We start from the raw sequence: 14,896 nt of genomic DNA on the forward strand, positions 1-14,896 counted from the left end.
AAAGACTATTTTGCCAGAAGCCTTTTTAAAAGTCAAACAAGGGGCATATGTCATTGTGGAGGACAGGAACACCAGGTAGCACTGTAGGCAATGAACATAAATATCTAGTGGCTTAACTGGAATTATGTTAAGAAGCCCTGGACTTCTTGTACAGCACAACTCTTCCATCACAATCCTGCTCTTAAATTGCCAGTGGAACTCATCTGCCCCTCAGTAAGTTGACTCGTCTCACTAAAACTGGCAGAAAACTATATATTTCTTCCTGTTCAGTTAGCTTTCTGTCACCACAGTGAGTTGACTTAGATGAGTGACAGGTCAGACAAACGTCAGTGCTGCTGCAAACAGGGGGAGACAGGACTGACATCCCCAGTGCAAATCAGTTCATTTGTCTCACAGTTGTCTCATCCCATGACGATTTCAAACAGAAAAGCAACAAAAAGCTTAAAATTCTAATCATTTTACATGTGTTTCGCTGCCTCCCCTCACATACACTACTTTAACTGTAAAATTGAAAATAGGAGCTTAGTGTTCCCAGTTTAACAGCACACAAATGCATATCCAAGTATTTCAGAACTGTCCTCCTTTGAGAAGTCTCAACTTAAACTCATTAAGATTAGTTTGGCCAAAACTTTGCAATAGACGTAGTAGTCAAAATTATACAGGTTATAAAAATATTCTAGTCCCTACAGAGAAACTAAAAGAGTATATGCTATTACAAATGTGGAAGTCTTGGAAACTCTCACTCAAGACTAAAAAACAGATGTGCTTTACCAAATGAACAACACAGAGTATGAAAGTTTTCATTATAAAAGGTCTTTACAAATTTGGAGAAAAATATTTGAGTGCTGCAGGCTTTGGTCTTCAGCTGGGAAAGAAGCCACCAGAACAGAAGCTGCTGGCATTCAGTATTCTACCCTTCAGACGCACTGAAGCTACAGTAATTTCATTTGCACTGGAGACTTTCAAAAAGCTTTAAGCATCCTTGAATTAATTCCACTAACGAAGTAGTTATATTTACTGGTAACATCTCCTTTTACTTCAACTGTAAGAAAATACAGCTATTTCTATACAACACTTAAATATTTTAAAGACAGCCTATTTAAATAACTGCATCCTGATCCACAGCACACAATCTCCATGCATACAAGTCAGAAAGTTATCAAATGTAAAATCTGTGAGGATTAACAGATTTGTAGTTCTAATCATTGCATAACAGTATGGCAGTGAAATAAGAGAAAAAAATTAAGATTTTTAAAAAATCATTACCTTTGGACCATTATTCTTTGGAATATTAATTCACCTAAATATTAACCTAGCATCATATATCTAAATGCTTTGATTTAATTAAGCATATTTCTGAACATCTTCATAAACAGTATTTTAAGTTTAAAGATTGAAGAAAAAGAGAAAAAAGGAAGAAACAAATTAAAAAAAGAAGAAAATGATAAAAGGATAAGTAAACTATGTGCAATGTAACCAAAAAAATCAGGCTATATAGGAAAAAAAGATAAAAGACATCTTTGAACAAACTTAAAAAAAGGGCAAGTATCCAGAATTTTGTGACAATTCTTATCTGGATAAATACTCATATGGCCATAACCATATCCACAAATCTCCAAATTTGCCCAAAGTAATCAAAGGCATACAGCTGTACAGCACATCAAGAAATAGGAGCATTTGACAAATTGGACATGATTACTAATTAACTCCCATCCTTAAGTTCACAACAGCTTAGGACTTCCTGAATCATATCATGAGTCAAACAAATGCACTATCCCAACTGAAAGAGTAACACTTCTAAATTATATTCTTGAGAAACGCCCATCAAAATTTATCTCAAAATTTACGATTTTGCAGTGTAAACATCTAAAAATTATTTTTATTAAAACTTGGGAAAAGCCTAGTATAAAGTCTGTGTCTTAATTTAAAACAGTTCTCAACTAATTAAACGGACACCACTATTATTTGTTGAGAAAGGAAGGAAGACAAACCTTACATATATGACTATTCAGAGCAGAAAAAAAAAAAAGCAGCAGTGAAAGGTAGTTTAGTCTCTCCCTGAACTCAGAGTTTTGCTTCTGCACTGCCAAATGTAAAGATGTCACCTAGTGTCAGATGTCCATGAGTAATATTGCACCCCTGCTCACTAGGAACAGAGCTGGCTTGCTAATCCATTTCACATGGTTCACCGCATAGTGTTAATACACTGAAGTTTCTTGTTATTTATAAGAGTTTGAGCTACATTTGAAACAGTAACAGAAGTGAAAAATCCTTTCCATCTTATTGCAGGCTCCTTAAAGCATACAGTGTTTTTTCTTCTTTATCACATTGTCTGCAGATCTCTTTTTGCTTACAATTATCATGGGGTTTTTTTTAAACTTCAGGAAAAACAGAAAATATTAGAGAGCATTACTTCCTTACTTACATGCTGTTACATAGACTAATTGCATCATATGAACAAAACACAATCAAAAAAATCCCTTTAGCAAAAAAACAATAGCATTAGCTTTTCGTTTTACTTTAAATTTCAAAGTATATTTTAAAAAACCTCAAAACTTCACAAGTGAGTAGCAAAATAAATTATTTTGGATACCTACTTTAATAATAGATGGCATTTTGGAGTTGAGGTTATCATAAGTAAAATGCAGACGAGTCCTGAAGGAACATTTGTACAGTAGAGGTTCCTGGTAAAATTCTATTTTACCACTAGCATTTCTCTTATCAAGACATACTGTGCAGTCAGAAAAGTTGATCATCTTTCTCAGTACTAGATCGGTGGCTTTTAAAAGAAGTATACAGGTTAAAAAAATATATCGCATAAGAAAACTAAGTTATGCATACATGTTCTTATCTAGAAGAAAACAATACTAGACAGTTGTGTGGTCATTATTTAAATCATCAGCAAAGTACTTGCTTACGTGACTAAAGAATAACTTAACATGTCAGACTTTTCAGCTGAATACTTAAGTGAGGACAAATTAGTTATACCCAATTCAAATTTTCATTCTTTCACTGTACCTTAGATCTGTTTATAAAGTAAGATTACTGTTTCGTGTGCAAGCTAAGACCAATAAATATTATTACTGTTATTCTCCCAGAAAGAATCTTGCATATTTTCCCCCAGTCTTCTTTTGAATCTTCCAAAGTAAATGAGATCTATTATAGTGATCTTAACATGAAACATATCTTATGATTTGTCATATTGGTTTGTAATACTTTTAGCCAGAACAAAGAAATGGGTCCAGTGGTCAGGAAACTATTAAAACTCCCTGTGCTACTGGAGATCTTCTGTATGATCTTAAAACACTCTTACTGTGCCCAAATTTTGCCTCTACCAAATGTCAGTAAGAACATCTAGACTCACAGGTGACATTGGTAATTCAAAGACTGAGACATTCAGATACTGAAGATCAAGATAAAAATCAAAAAGTTTCAGGTTTTTTCCCTGAAAATACGAAGCTAAATGAAGCACGCCTAGCAATTGGTATGCCTTGCTCACTATGGTGCAGCACATTTTACTACCTCTCTAGCCATCCTGTTTAGATAGTTTTAAGATCATCACAACCAATTGCAATGGAATGCCTTAATATGCTAACACTCATTCACAAAAAAAGAAACAGATTACCTAAGCACTGACCGCCAGCAGCAAGCACAAAATGAAGCATAATCACAGAAGGATAGCAAGTATGAGCATAGAGGACTACAAAACATGTTGTATAACTATCTGTGATCGTAAAAGTATGCATTAAGAATCAGTCTATACCATAATTGGCTCTTTAAAAAGAAGGACAAGGGAAAAACTAGTAAGAAATTAAAACAGGCAGAAAGTATCTTTCTTCTGACATAAAGAGCCATTCTTCTTAGACTTGCAAATTTCTATATTAATTTAAGAGTGCCTCCACTGTGATACCTAAAACCAAAAAATATCTACTCACCAGAGATGTCCATAAATGCTCGATCCCAAAACTCATCCACTGTATAGCATTCTGCAGAAGTGATATTGACTGAGAGAACAATATCATCCTCCACATATTTTAAAATGAGATTGTTGATCACAATGTTGACGTTGTTTACAACACGCCTAATCAAACTCTGAACATAACCTATAAAACAAATTCTTAGGAGTTATAAGGAAGACATGATGCCAGATTCATTTATTACCAGAGGAATTATTTCCAACTTGTATGCTTTTTTAAAATCAAAATTAAAAAGAAACCAAGTATCACTGTCCTTTACTTATCAAAAAAAAACACAGGACTTAAAACTCTTTAAAAGGGCAACCAGTGCAGTTAAGTCAATCAGCATCCTGGAAATGCAACAGAGGAACTATAAAAACAAAATTGTAAATACTAGGAATACAATATAGTGCAAGATTAATTTTTTTGTGGCAAGAATCAACCTTCAAAACAATTAAGAAAACAGAAGACTGTCTACAATAATCAAAAGAATTATTGTAGACAAAGAATTTTAATGACAGTGACTTTTTTTACTTGAAAGATATTTAGAAATAGGTTTGAAAAGTGAACACCAGTTGCTAGGTTACTTTTCAAGTATGCATATACAATGCCTATTTGCCTCCTCACCTATTTTTTAAACGTTAACTAAACATTAATACGCCTAGTACTTTTTTCATTCTAAAAGCTAATATAATCCACATCATGCTCAGTAAGACCCCTGTGAGGTATAACAAAATCAATTTCTGTCAACAACCCAAATAGTAAGCACCTGCACTGAAGCCTGTTGGGAAGAAATCCATCTAAATTTTCTCAGACATGATGTGATTGGAAAAACGATCTCATCTATGAATTCCCAGTATGCAGTAAACATTCATATTTTACCAATATGGTAAAGAAATTAAACACTACCCATATTCATGTCTTTTATGTATACTGAATGTAACTATGGAGCTAACTCATTTGTGCTGGAAAAAAAAACAAGCCCTAAAATTTCTATGTTTTAAAATTGATAACATTAGTCACATTCTATCTAAAAATATATTTAATACATGCTGTAGAGGTCTGGTTTGGTAACTACACTGAAAAAAGCCAGTTAATCATACAAATTTAAATCCACAGGCTTCAAAAATGGTTTTCGGAAACTCGCATTAAATAAGACTCATTTATATAAACAATTTTAATTCAAATAAAACTTAAAATGAACATCAAAACACTGTGAGATCAGCAGGCGCAGACTCAGGTTGCTACTTCCATTCCACTCTGCTTTTTCTAGCTATTCATCGTTTTCACACTCAAATATTACTTTTCACCTCAGAGTATATGGAACATTTTACCATTACATAAGTGATTTTCTTCAGTTCCACAACAGCAAATATACACAGCTGACAAGACTTTTTTCCTTTTTCAGCATTCAAAGCCTCCAACCACCTCTTTTATTAAATGCAAAACGTGCTTTCAGCTACCATTAGCAGAATATTTTGATTCTGATCAAAATATTCAGGTACATTTCTATGTTTTAAGAGTATTTCAATATGAAGATCTCAATTGTAAAACACATATCACATTTCTTATCATAACTCACTTTGCTTCGTCACCCTTTGAGCAAAGCTAGTTCCAGCAGGACAAAAATAGCATTTTAACGTTTCCTGCCATCTTAATAGGATTGTAATTGTATAAAAACGAAATCTGGAAAATGTTTTAGATCATTGTCTACAGAAACAGGAAATCCAGAAATGTAGTTAAAGTCAAAATTTTGACAGCTGAGTACTGTCAGATTTCTAACATAATCTGAATTTACCTTTTTAGCATATCAACCTAAAAAACTACCGAAAAATATGCGGAGTAACTTGTTTCTAAGAATTTTCTCACTGACTTCTTAAAATGGTAATGTATTTTTAGGTTATATAAATTCAGAAAGATTGATGTATTATTTCAATAATTAAGGGGCATAAGAGTCCCATATTCATCGCTGCAATGGTGCAAACTGGGCTGTAAATAAACAAAAGCCAGCACAAAGCATTTAGTTGCTTTTCTTAAGTTCAGCATAAAAATATTTTGCAGACTACTTAACTAGCAACTACAAAATCATAACCAGTGATTTAGTTATTATTTTAAAGTAAGCTACTAATTTCATTGAAGAAAGTGAAGCTGTCGCTCCACAGATCCAAAGTTTTTTTCAATAGTTTGCTTTCAAAGGTTTTTCAAAGTCAATCTAATTCAAAACAAAGTAATTAAAACATCAGTAAGTTCATGTATAATACAGTTTTTAAAAGGTTTTTGTTTTAAATACAAGTGGGAATTGCTTCTTATTCCTGTAATTTTTAAACATAGCACTGTGACCATCTTTGCTACTAAAATTCAGGTATTCTATGATGAAGTGACTAAAAATTCTATAAAATGTGTAGGAGTAAATTCTCTCCTGAGATGCTACAGAAAATCCACATGTATGCTTTTTCCGAATTCTCCAGAAGCTGGTAGGCTGCACTGTGCAGTAAGACCTACGAATGCAGCTTCAGATCCAAGCCCCCAAAATATTGTAGCACTATAGCCCACAGAGTGGTCTATTGATTCAACAGAACTGATATCATCAGACTGCTCACATCTAAACACCTTAAGTTTAGCAGTGCTCTATTGTTACAAAAGCTACATTTTTAGCTAAGCTCTGCCTAGCTCCTTCTCTGAGAACACAGCAGAGCTAAAGGACAAACAAATCTTTCAACAAATTACAACAGTAGTCTGATACCTGTATCTTCCAAAGATTCAACCAAATCTGAAGTAGATGACTCAACATCTTATTAAAATCAAAGATGTGCAAATTGCAGCTTAGCAAAGCCATATCCTTTACCACAGAGAATAAAATCTTCCTATAAGGAGGCCTCTACTCCTCATGAAGGCTGTTTACCACATAGGACCTCTATAGTAAACAGTGTTATTTATGCATCAAAAAAACAAAAACAAAACCAACTGTCTTTATAGAAATGCACCACATGAAAAGTAACTTACAGTCCATTCAATAAGGTAAGCTTTTCACTAATGCTCTCTGAATCATTAGACTTCACTACCAAGATACTCTACGTAGTTGAAGAAGGAATGTGGTGACAATGGAAGTGATAGTGCCCTACAGTCTCACAGAAGCACAGAGTACATTTACAGAATCTATCACATAGTACCGTAAGAAGGCACAAGATCTGATAATTAGCTATGGTATTGCAAATCCAACATGTGCAATTCTTATGAGCACAATAATCACTGAGAACCACAATAAATTCATAAAAGACAACACACAAACCAATTTTCAATGTGCATGTTGCACCTGGATCTGTGGAAACACATCTTTTGGAATGTTTAACTTCATCAGATGTCAACATTACAATAAGCAGACCTCCAGCCTTTCACTAAGGCTACACCTTTCTGAGAGGTCCACAGATAACACCAACTGAAACAAATTTGAGGAATCAAAATCCTAAAACTGTCACTGAAGTCAATACAATCATTCAATTCTTTGGCAAGCCTTTGGCTCCTGTTGTTCACAGGTGAGACACAAAGAACAAAATGCCAAGGGACTGCCAGAGCTGAAGCGCTGTCCATGGTAGCACACGGCGGATGCCAAGAGTCCTGCAATTCCTATTCCTGAGATCCAATTATGGGATCTCAGAGCTTTAAGAGAACCATTCTGAAGCAAGATGATACTCTGTAGTACATAATATTCCACACACTGAATTCAAATGTTCTCTTTTGATTCGAGGCAAATATAAACTTTCCATTAACAAAAGGCAGAAAAAAAAGCCTAACACAAAACTGTCATGTCTTTAACCCATCTAAAATTACTTGGCCCAAGAAGGCAACTTGCAATTCTTTCCAGTACTCTCCATTATAGCCACCTGAATGAAGTTTAGGTATTTTCTACCACTCAAATACAATCCAGCTTCTGAAATTACGGTTTACCTGGAGGTAAATCAGGGTCAGGAGAAGCAGATTGCTGAACTCGTCGTGGTTTTACTGCTGATTTCATACTTTCTGTGGTACTGCGGTTTGTTGAACTGGAACCACAACTTTCATGGTCTTCCTGCTAGAAGAAAAGAAAGGGGATATCAACCAAACAAAAAGAAAATAAATGTGGGGAGAACGACTTGGTAAAGATTTGGTAAATTAAACTTCTGTTAATGTTCTTCCATCAATTCAGTCCTGTACATGCATCTAACTACAGAAATTTTTACAAAACTAGCTAAAGAACATAAATTATTTGTAATTAATACTTTCACTAACTTTTATTTAAAAAAAAAACTTCAGTCTTTTAATTATTAATTTCAATTGACCACATTTCATCTAGCTACATTTCTGCCAAAACATTCCTTCAGAAACAGAGCCCTACAGACTACCAAAACAAATACGAGAAACTACCGAATTTTATGAGATTACATGCCTACTCATGAAACCACCTCAGACAGTTCCAAGATGTCAGAGTCATGTCCTTCCTAACACGGGTAACTGAAGCTGATTCACAAAGCAAAATATTTTTGCAGACTTCTAAAATAGCAAAACATGGCCCCAGAAAAGATAAATGAACTGACGGCATCTGCTCATCTTGAGCTTCTATATAGCCTATTCACCTTAAGGAATTCAGAAGCAGGAAACATGGCTCGTAAGTAGAAAATATGATATAAGCCTTACAAGATGAAATTTGCAGACACAAGAAAATCTCAATTAGCTGAATTTAGGTTTTTAAATACCCCACTAGTATTCCCATTACATTCCAGAATGACAGTTTAACTACGAGATTCAAGTACAAGAAAGCCAAGAAAAGTAATGCAAATATTCTTGTAAGTGTATTAGAAGAGCAGGTTAGAGAGGAAGCAAATTCTTACAACTTTTGACCCAAGCCAAATTACCTCTTTGATAGATGTAGTCTCTTGCAGAAAAAAAAAAAAAGAGTTAAACGCTCTCTGGGTCATGGCATACTAGGATCACACAACGCATTCATAAAAAGAAGGGTTTGGGGAACAAATGTCAAGTGCTGCAGTACGAAGCTATAATATTCTCAAGTCCTCTAACCACCAAAAAGCAAACAGCTTAAACTGTGCACGGTTCTTGTACAGGATAAATCATGTGTTTCCCTATATGCTGCCTGGTATTTTTAATAATCTCAGAGAAATTACAAAATGAAATCTTCACATTACTTGCTTCTTAATGTTTTTTGCATGAAAAATAAAAAAAAAATTAAGTTACATGTAATGATACATTTTAAATAGAAGTCTACAACTTCAAAAACAATTGAAGAGATAGTTTCTTTCCTTCCATTCCAATTTTAGAAAAACAACACAGAAGGAAACTCTGATAAAGTGGAAATACCACTTCACTAAGAAAAAAAGATGAGCAATATAATCTTAGCCTGGAGAAAAAAAAAGTAGAAGGCTGAACTTATTTGGAGAAACTGCAGAAAACGGACCCATTCATACATTAGAAGGGTAGAAGATAGCTTCTAAAAGAAGGATTAGTTACCAAAATGGATTTGAGATTTTCCAGTCATTAATATAGAACTGAAATAAGCTGTTCGTTGCTCTTTAATTTACGGTTATTTGGCCATTTCAGTCATACAGGACTTTCCCATTCCAGTGTATGATAAAATGAAATGTGTCCTGGTTTGGACTAAGACAGACTTTTCAGTTAAGTTTCTTTCAAGTGACTACTTTTCTGAAGTTGACTATATGTCCTGCTGCCGTGGGAACTAGGGTCCCCTTTGGGTCTCTGTCCCACAGAGGAAGGGGCTGTAGAGTGCCACAGAGTGGGGAGGGGCGGACAGGACAGGTGACCCGAACTGACCAAAAGGGTTTTCCATCCCACTCACGTCATCCTCAGTATAAAGCTGAGAGACCACGAGGGTCGAGCTCTCTTCCCCTATGGCCGACACCCTGGGAGGACCCTGCCCACGCTCCTGCCTTCACTCCTGGAGCCGGTTCCCGCTGCTGCTGCTGCGTGTGCTCCGGGACTGCCCAGCACCCGCGCTGCAGCGTCAGCGGGGACGTGGGTGTCATCGGGGAGAGCTCAGTAGCGGTTTTCTATACAGTTCATGATTTATTATACTCTTTTTCCTTGTTATTGTTCATTAAAACTGTTTGTTTAATGAACTATTGTTCATTAAAACTTTCCAACCCACAAGTCTCTCTCCCTTTTCTCTTTTCCTTTCCCCCCTGGGGAAGAAGGTTAATAGAGCAGGTTTGTCATCCACTTAACCGCCTGCCCAGCCTTAAATGGTGACAAATGAGTGTTTAGCATCAACTCTGTTTGGAAGGCATTTGTTTGATTTCTTATCTCTGACAACCTTCTGATGCTTTTCATCGAGGAACACAAGGAACACAAGCCTCCTGAAGACTGAGTCAGAACTTCTAACTACAGTGCAACTTCATTAGAAAGGCACCACTCTCTTCATGGCATACCTGAGCAATAGTGACACCTTGAAGCTATTGCTTTACCTTTAAACTTGGGTTGACAGAAACCTCTTCATCAACATGTATATTTTGTAATCAGAAAAGCCCACCTCTCCTTCACGTCTCCAGTTTACTACGAAAAATTAGATCATAGATTTCTAAGCTCAAATTTCTGAAATAATGTTTAACCATACCGTCTTTCTTGGAAACTAGTTCGTATGTAGCATGAAAATATTTTTTCAGATGACTCACCATACTTGCTATTTATGTTTTGAACTTGCAAAAAAACTCAACATGCCAGAGTGCCCAAACAGCTCAATTAGAACATTTCCTTCTTTCCTGAGCTCACTTATGGATTGTACAGAATGCTGTGGTATGACTACTTAATGATTTGATCTGATAGGATCACATTATGCTTACCTTTTAATATTTATGTTGGCTACCAGAAAAAGAAAGGGGGGCCAGGGGGATGGTGAAGGCATTCTATTTTTGAAGTGTTAACTGTACAAAGCCTGACTGCATTCAAGTCTAACTTTTCTATCTGTGTACTGCCACGACCATGTTTGATGAATCTTCTCATAACTTCATGCAAAATCTATGTGATGGTTCAATCATAGAGTATGACTAACACTTAAAGATGAAATAAGAGTGGTTTAAGCTTTTACCACTTTCAGAGAGTTCGGAATACACACTAGCACACTGAGTTTTGGGGGGTTTTGTTTGTTTTAAAGGAAAGGGGAAGAGAACTCTTAGACTGTGTTGATTTTGAAAGAAAGTCTCAAATCTTAACCTATAAATAAATCCAATACAATAAGCTTTTTATATTTCCCTGAACTACAACTCTGTTGTGACAAAAAAACGGTTGCAACCATTTAGAGCATGTTGGACCTAAAAGTAATCAAAACAAAAATGTACATGTTCCAAGATGGTGCCAAAATGAAACACATAAAAATTTATCTCAGAAATATACCTATGTGACTTAATCCACATGAAGTAACAGAGTATACCTACATTTAAGAAGAATTCAACCTGACCAAACATTTGAAAAAAGTTTTTTTAATCTGGGATAACATCCCTTCATTTCCTTATATTACACAATTATCAAAAAGGTTTCAGAGTTGCATGGGTTTTTTTGAGTGTGAACACAGCATTTTTCACAACAGCTACTGATACTTTAGAAAGCAAATGTATTCTTTAACATCCAGAAGATGATAACAGTGGCCATAACCTTATAGGAACTACATTCCTATATAGACATATATCCAAAAGCTTTCTGTATATGCATACTTCTGCTCAATGTTAACTTTAAGGGCACACTATTAATTTCTCAAACATGTGGCTGTCTCATAAGCCCAGAAGTAAAACATGTTCATTAAAGAAATGGGAAAAAGTTCCAAGTGAACTGCCAAAACTAGCATAATTATGAAACTATTTAACACTGGAACCAACTAGAGTCACACACTGTGTCTAGATCACAATGATGTCATCAGAAACACCCGGCCAAAAGGCACTAAAACTACTGCACTCCCAATAAATCCACCTCACACCAGATGACAAACATTTTAAAGTTAAAGTCAAAATTATACTGGGGGTGGGAAGGGAGTTACATTCTAGAAGTGCTATTAACTATAGTTATAGTATGAGATTTGATAAATGCCCATTCATTTTACCACTAATGAGAGTGATTCCAAACAACAGTAGTGTTTAGTTTTTAGTGGAAAACTAAAAAAACCTCATGATGTATCTAGAGAGATGATTTTTAAAGAAAATAATACTCATTTACAAAAATATCTTTTCCCACTAGCTTGTACCATAAGTAAAGCCTAGAAAACTTAAAAAAAAATTTAACATGAGGTCCTGCTTATGGGAGTTGTTATACAAATATACCTTGGATTGGGACAAATAGAATTTTGCACAACCAGGCTCCTTTTTCCCTTTTGGCAAACCAGGTACTCGGCTGAAATGTTTACATAGAGCACTATGGTTACATCTAAAACTATGCAAGTCATAAGTAACACGCTAAAGACACCTAGGCTAGTAAATTTACATGCCAGCTCTTCTGTCAATTTTCTACTGCAATATAAAAGTTATTGTAAGGTTTAAATGGAATTACAAATGACAATGCCTGAACACAAACTAGATGAGGTTTATTATGATCTTTCCTAATAAGTGGAGTTTATTATCTTCATTCATTATTCTGTTTTCCAAATTTAAAATACGTAGTTCTTTTTCTCTTTAAAAAGAAGACACCTTCTCATTTTAAAATACATAAATCCTATTTAGTGTGGAAGACCTCCAAAATGCCTCATAAGCATGCTTTATGGGAAAATAACGTATTCTCTTGGGGATCACTTCCCTATTTATGCAAATATTGTCTCTCTGCTTTCATCAAATCAAGATAAAGAAAACTGAGTTCTTAAAAAAAAAAAAACACACACAGGAAAATGTGTAAAAGCAATAACCATTATGAACTAAAATTTTAAAACCCAAACTGATCCTAAGTACCTACTGCACAAACTTGCAGAGAGCTCTCCATTGCCATTTTCTCTCTTCCTCTACAAAATTTTGCCTCTTATCCTTTGTAATTTCTAAAACAATGAGCTTAATATCTTTTACAAGTCAGTAAGAGATACATGTTTGTATTTCTGTAAAGTATATCTTAAATTGCAAGATGCAAAAACTGCAAGAGAGGAACTCATTTCCTGCTGGTGGACTATGCTTATATAGCCAAGTAGTTAGTTGCCTGTGGCAAGGCTGAAAGTAATATTCAGAATACACTCCTTCTAGTAAGGCCTTTGACACAGTCTCCTGCACAGATCGTATTCCCAACCTGGTGAGATATCAACTGGACAGTAGGAGATAAGTTGAGTGAAAAAGCGGCTGGACCACTGGGCTCAAAGTGCTGTGATCAGGGGTACAAAGTCCAACTGGTGGACGGTTACTTGTGGCATCCTTCAGGGATCAGTACCAAGCCCATGGTGTTTTAACATCCTTATTAAAGACCTGGAAGATGGAATACAGTGCACCCTCAGCAAGGCTGTGGATGGTACCAACCTAGGGAGAGGAGCCAACGCACTGGTGGGCAGGGCTGCTATTCACAGGGACCTTAGGAGGCTGAAGAAATGGGCTGTCAGGAACTCCGTGAGGTCCAGACACAAACACTAAGTCCTACACCTGGGATGGAGGTACTCTGTGTAACTGCACAGGCTAAGAGCCAAACTGCTAGAAAGCAGCTTTGCAGAAAAGAATCCAAGCGTCTCAGTGGACAGCAAGTTGAACATGAGTCAGCAGTGTGACCTTGCTGCAAAGGCAGCCAACTGTGTGCTGGGCTGTATTAGCAAGGGTGAAGCCAGGGGCCTGATTCTTCCCCTCTCTTTGGCCCTTGTGAGACGTTGTGTGGAATACTGCACCCAGTCTAGGGCTCTCCAGTACAAGAAGGACATGGACGTACCAGAACCAAGTCCAATGGAGGGCCACCATGGTGGTTAGGGTGCTGAAGCACATAAGCTCCCTCAAGGGAGACTGAGACAACTGGAGTTGTTCAGCCTGGAGAAGGGAGATCCTACTGCTGTCTACAGCTGCCTACTGGGAGGGTACAGAGAGGATGGAGCCAGACTCTACGTCCGTCGCCACTCACCCTCTCACAGTACACCTTTGACAAATCTGAAACACAGGCAATTCCAAGCAGGGCTATGGGGAAGCTTTTTCACTAGGTGGGTGGCCAAGTATTGGAACAGGCTGACCGGAGAGGTGGTGGAGTCTCAGTCCTTGGAGCTATTCAGCACCTGGCTGGACAAGCCCTGGAGCAACCTGCTCTAATTGGACTTGCTTTGGGCATGATCTAGTTGGACTAGATCATCTCCAGAGATCATCCCAAATTGCTCTATATTTCCTCTCCATGGAAAAATGAGACAAAAAGTTTTTAAAAACATTATCTTAAAAATACATTACAAGCTTCATTAAAATGGTAAACACTATCAAGATCTTGCTTTCAAAAAGATATCTGATTTTGTGCCACTGCTATATAATTGACAATATGCATTATATGCATACGCAAACAAATTCATTCATACTACACTTCTGTCTAACCTTGCAACAACACTTCTGCTGGCTAGCACAGGTCAAGTGTTACTTACAAACAAGTCATCAACTTTAACATAGCCTTAATAATTTCATTGCACAATTATCCTGCAAAGAATATTTTACTAAGAGTTAATAACAAACAGAGACTGAAATATGGAAAAAGAAAATTAACTTTACTATTTTTCTAATGAACAGCAAACTGGAAGTGTAATAACACTGAAACAGAGAAAAATCAGTGACTTAAACATGACATCTGTAAATCTTTTGGAAGGTGAGAGTTAATAGTCTAATGCACGCTAACTTTAACATTATATATAAATGAATATTTTAAAATTATGACAGTATAATACTGAAAAGAAGATTTAGACAAATCAGACAGGGTTACTATTTTGTAGAATAATTAAGGAGTTCTGTATTACATATGGAAATTAT

General features: G+C 36.0%; 1 protein-coding gene across 5 annotated transcripts in view; it reads right to left on the minus strand.

Moving 5' to 3' along the window:
• The window catches only part of VPS13B (vacuolar protein sorting 13 homolog B), a 506,220-nt gene that overhangs the window by 441,928 nt on the left and 49,396 nt on the right, over window positions 1–14,896 (minus strand). For 3 of the 5 annotated variants that reach the window (XM_068395717.1, XM_068395719.1, XM_068395716.1), the window contains exons 4-6: window positions 7,902–8,025; window positions 3,936–4,103; window positions 2,598–2,779 (exon numbers count right to left, since the gene is read on the minus strand). In XM_068395717.1, the coding sequence (XP_068251818.1) occupies window positions 2,598–2,779; window positions 3,936–4,103; window positions 7,902–8,025 (474 nt within the window). Of the gene's footprint in view, window positions 1–2,597; window positions 2,780–3,935; window positions 4,104–7,901; window positions 8,026–14,896 lie in introns of those variants that run through there. The other 2 variants (XM_068395718.1, XM_068395720.1) reach the window with 2 other exon arrangements.

The sequence above is a fragment of the Nyctibius grandis genome, chromosome 3 (assembly GCF_013368605.1).
Source record: "Nyctibius grandis isolate bNycGra1 chromosome 3, bNycGra1.pri, whole genome shotgun sequence".
NCBI classification, from domain to species: domain Eukaryota; kingdom Metazoa; phylum Chordata; class Aves; order Nyctibiiformes; family Nyctibiidae; genus Nyctibius; species Nyctibius grandis.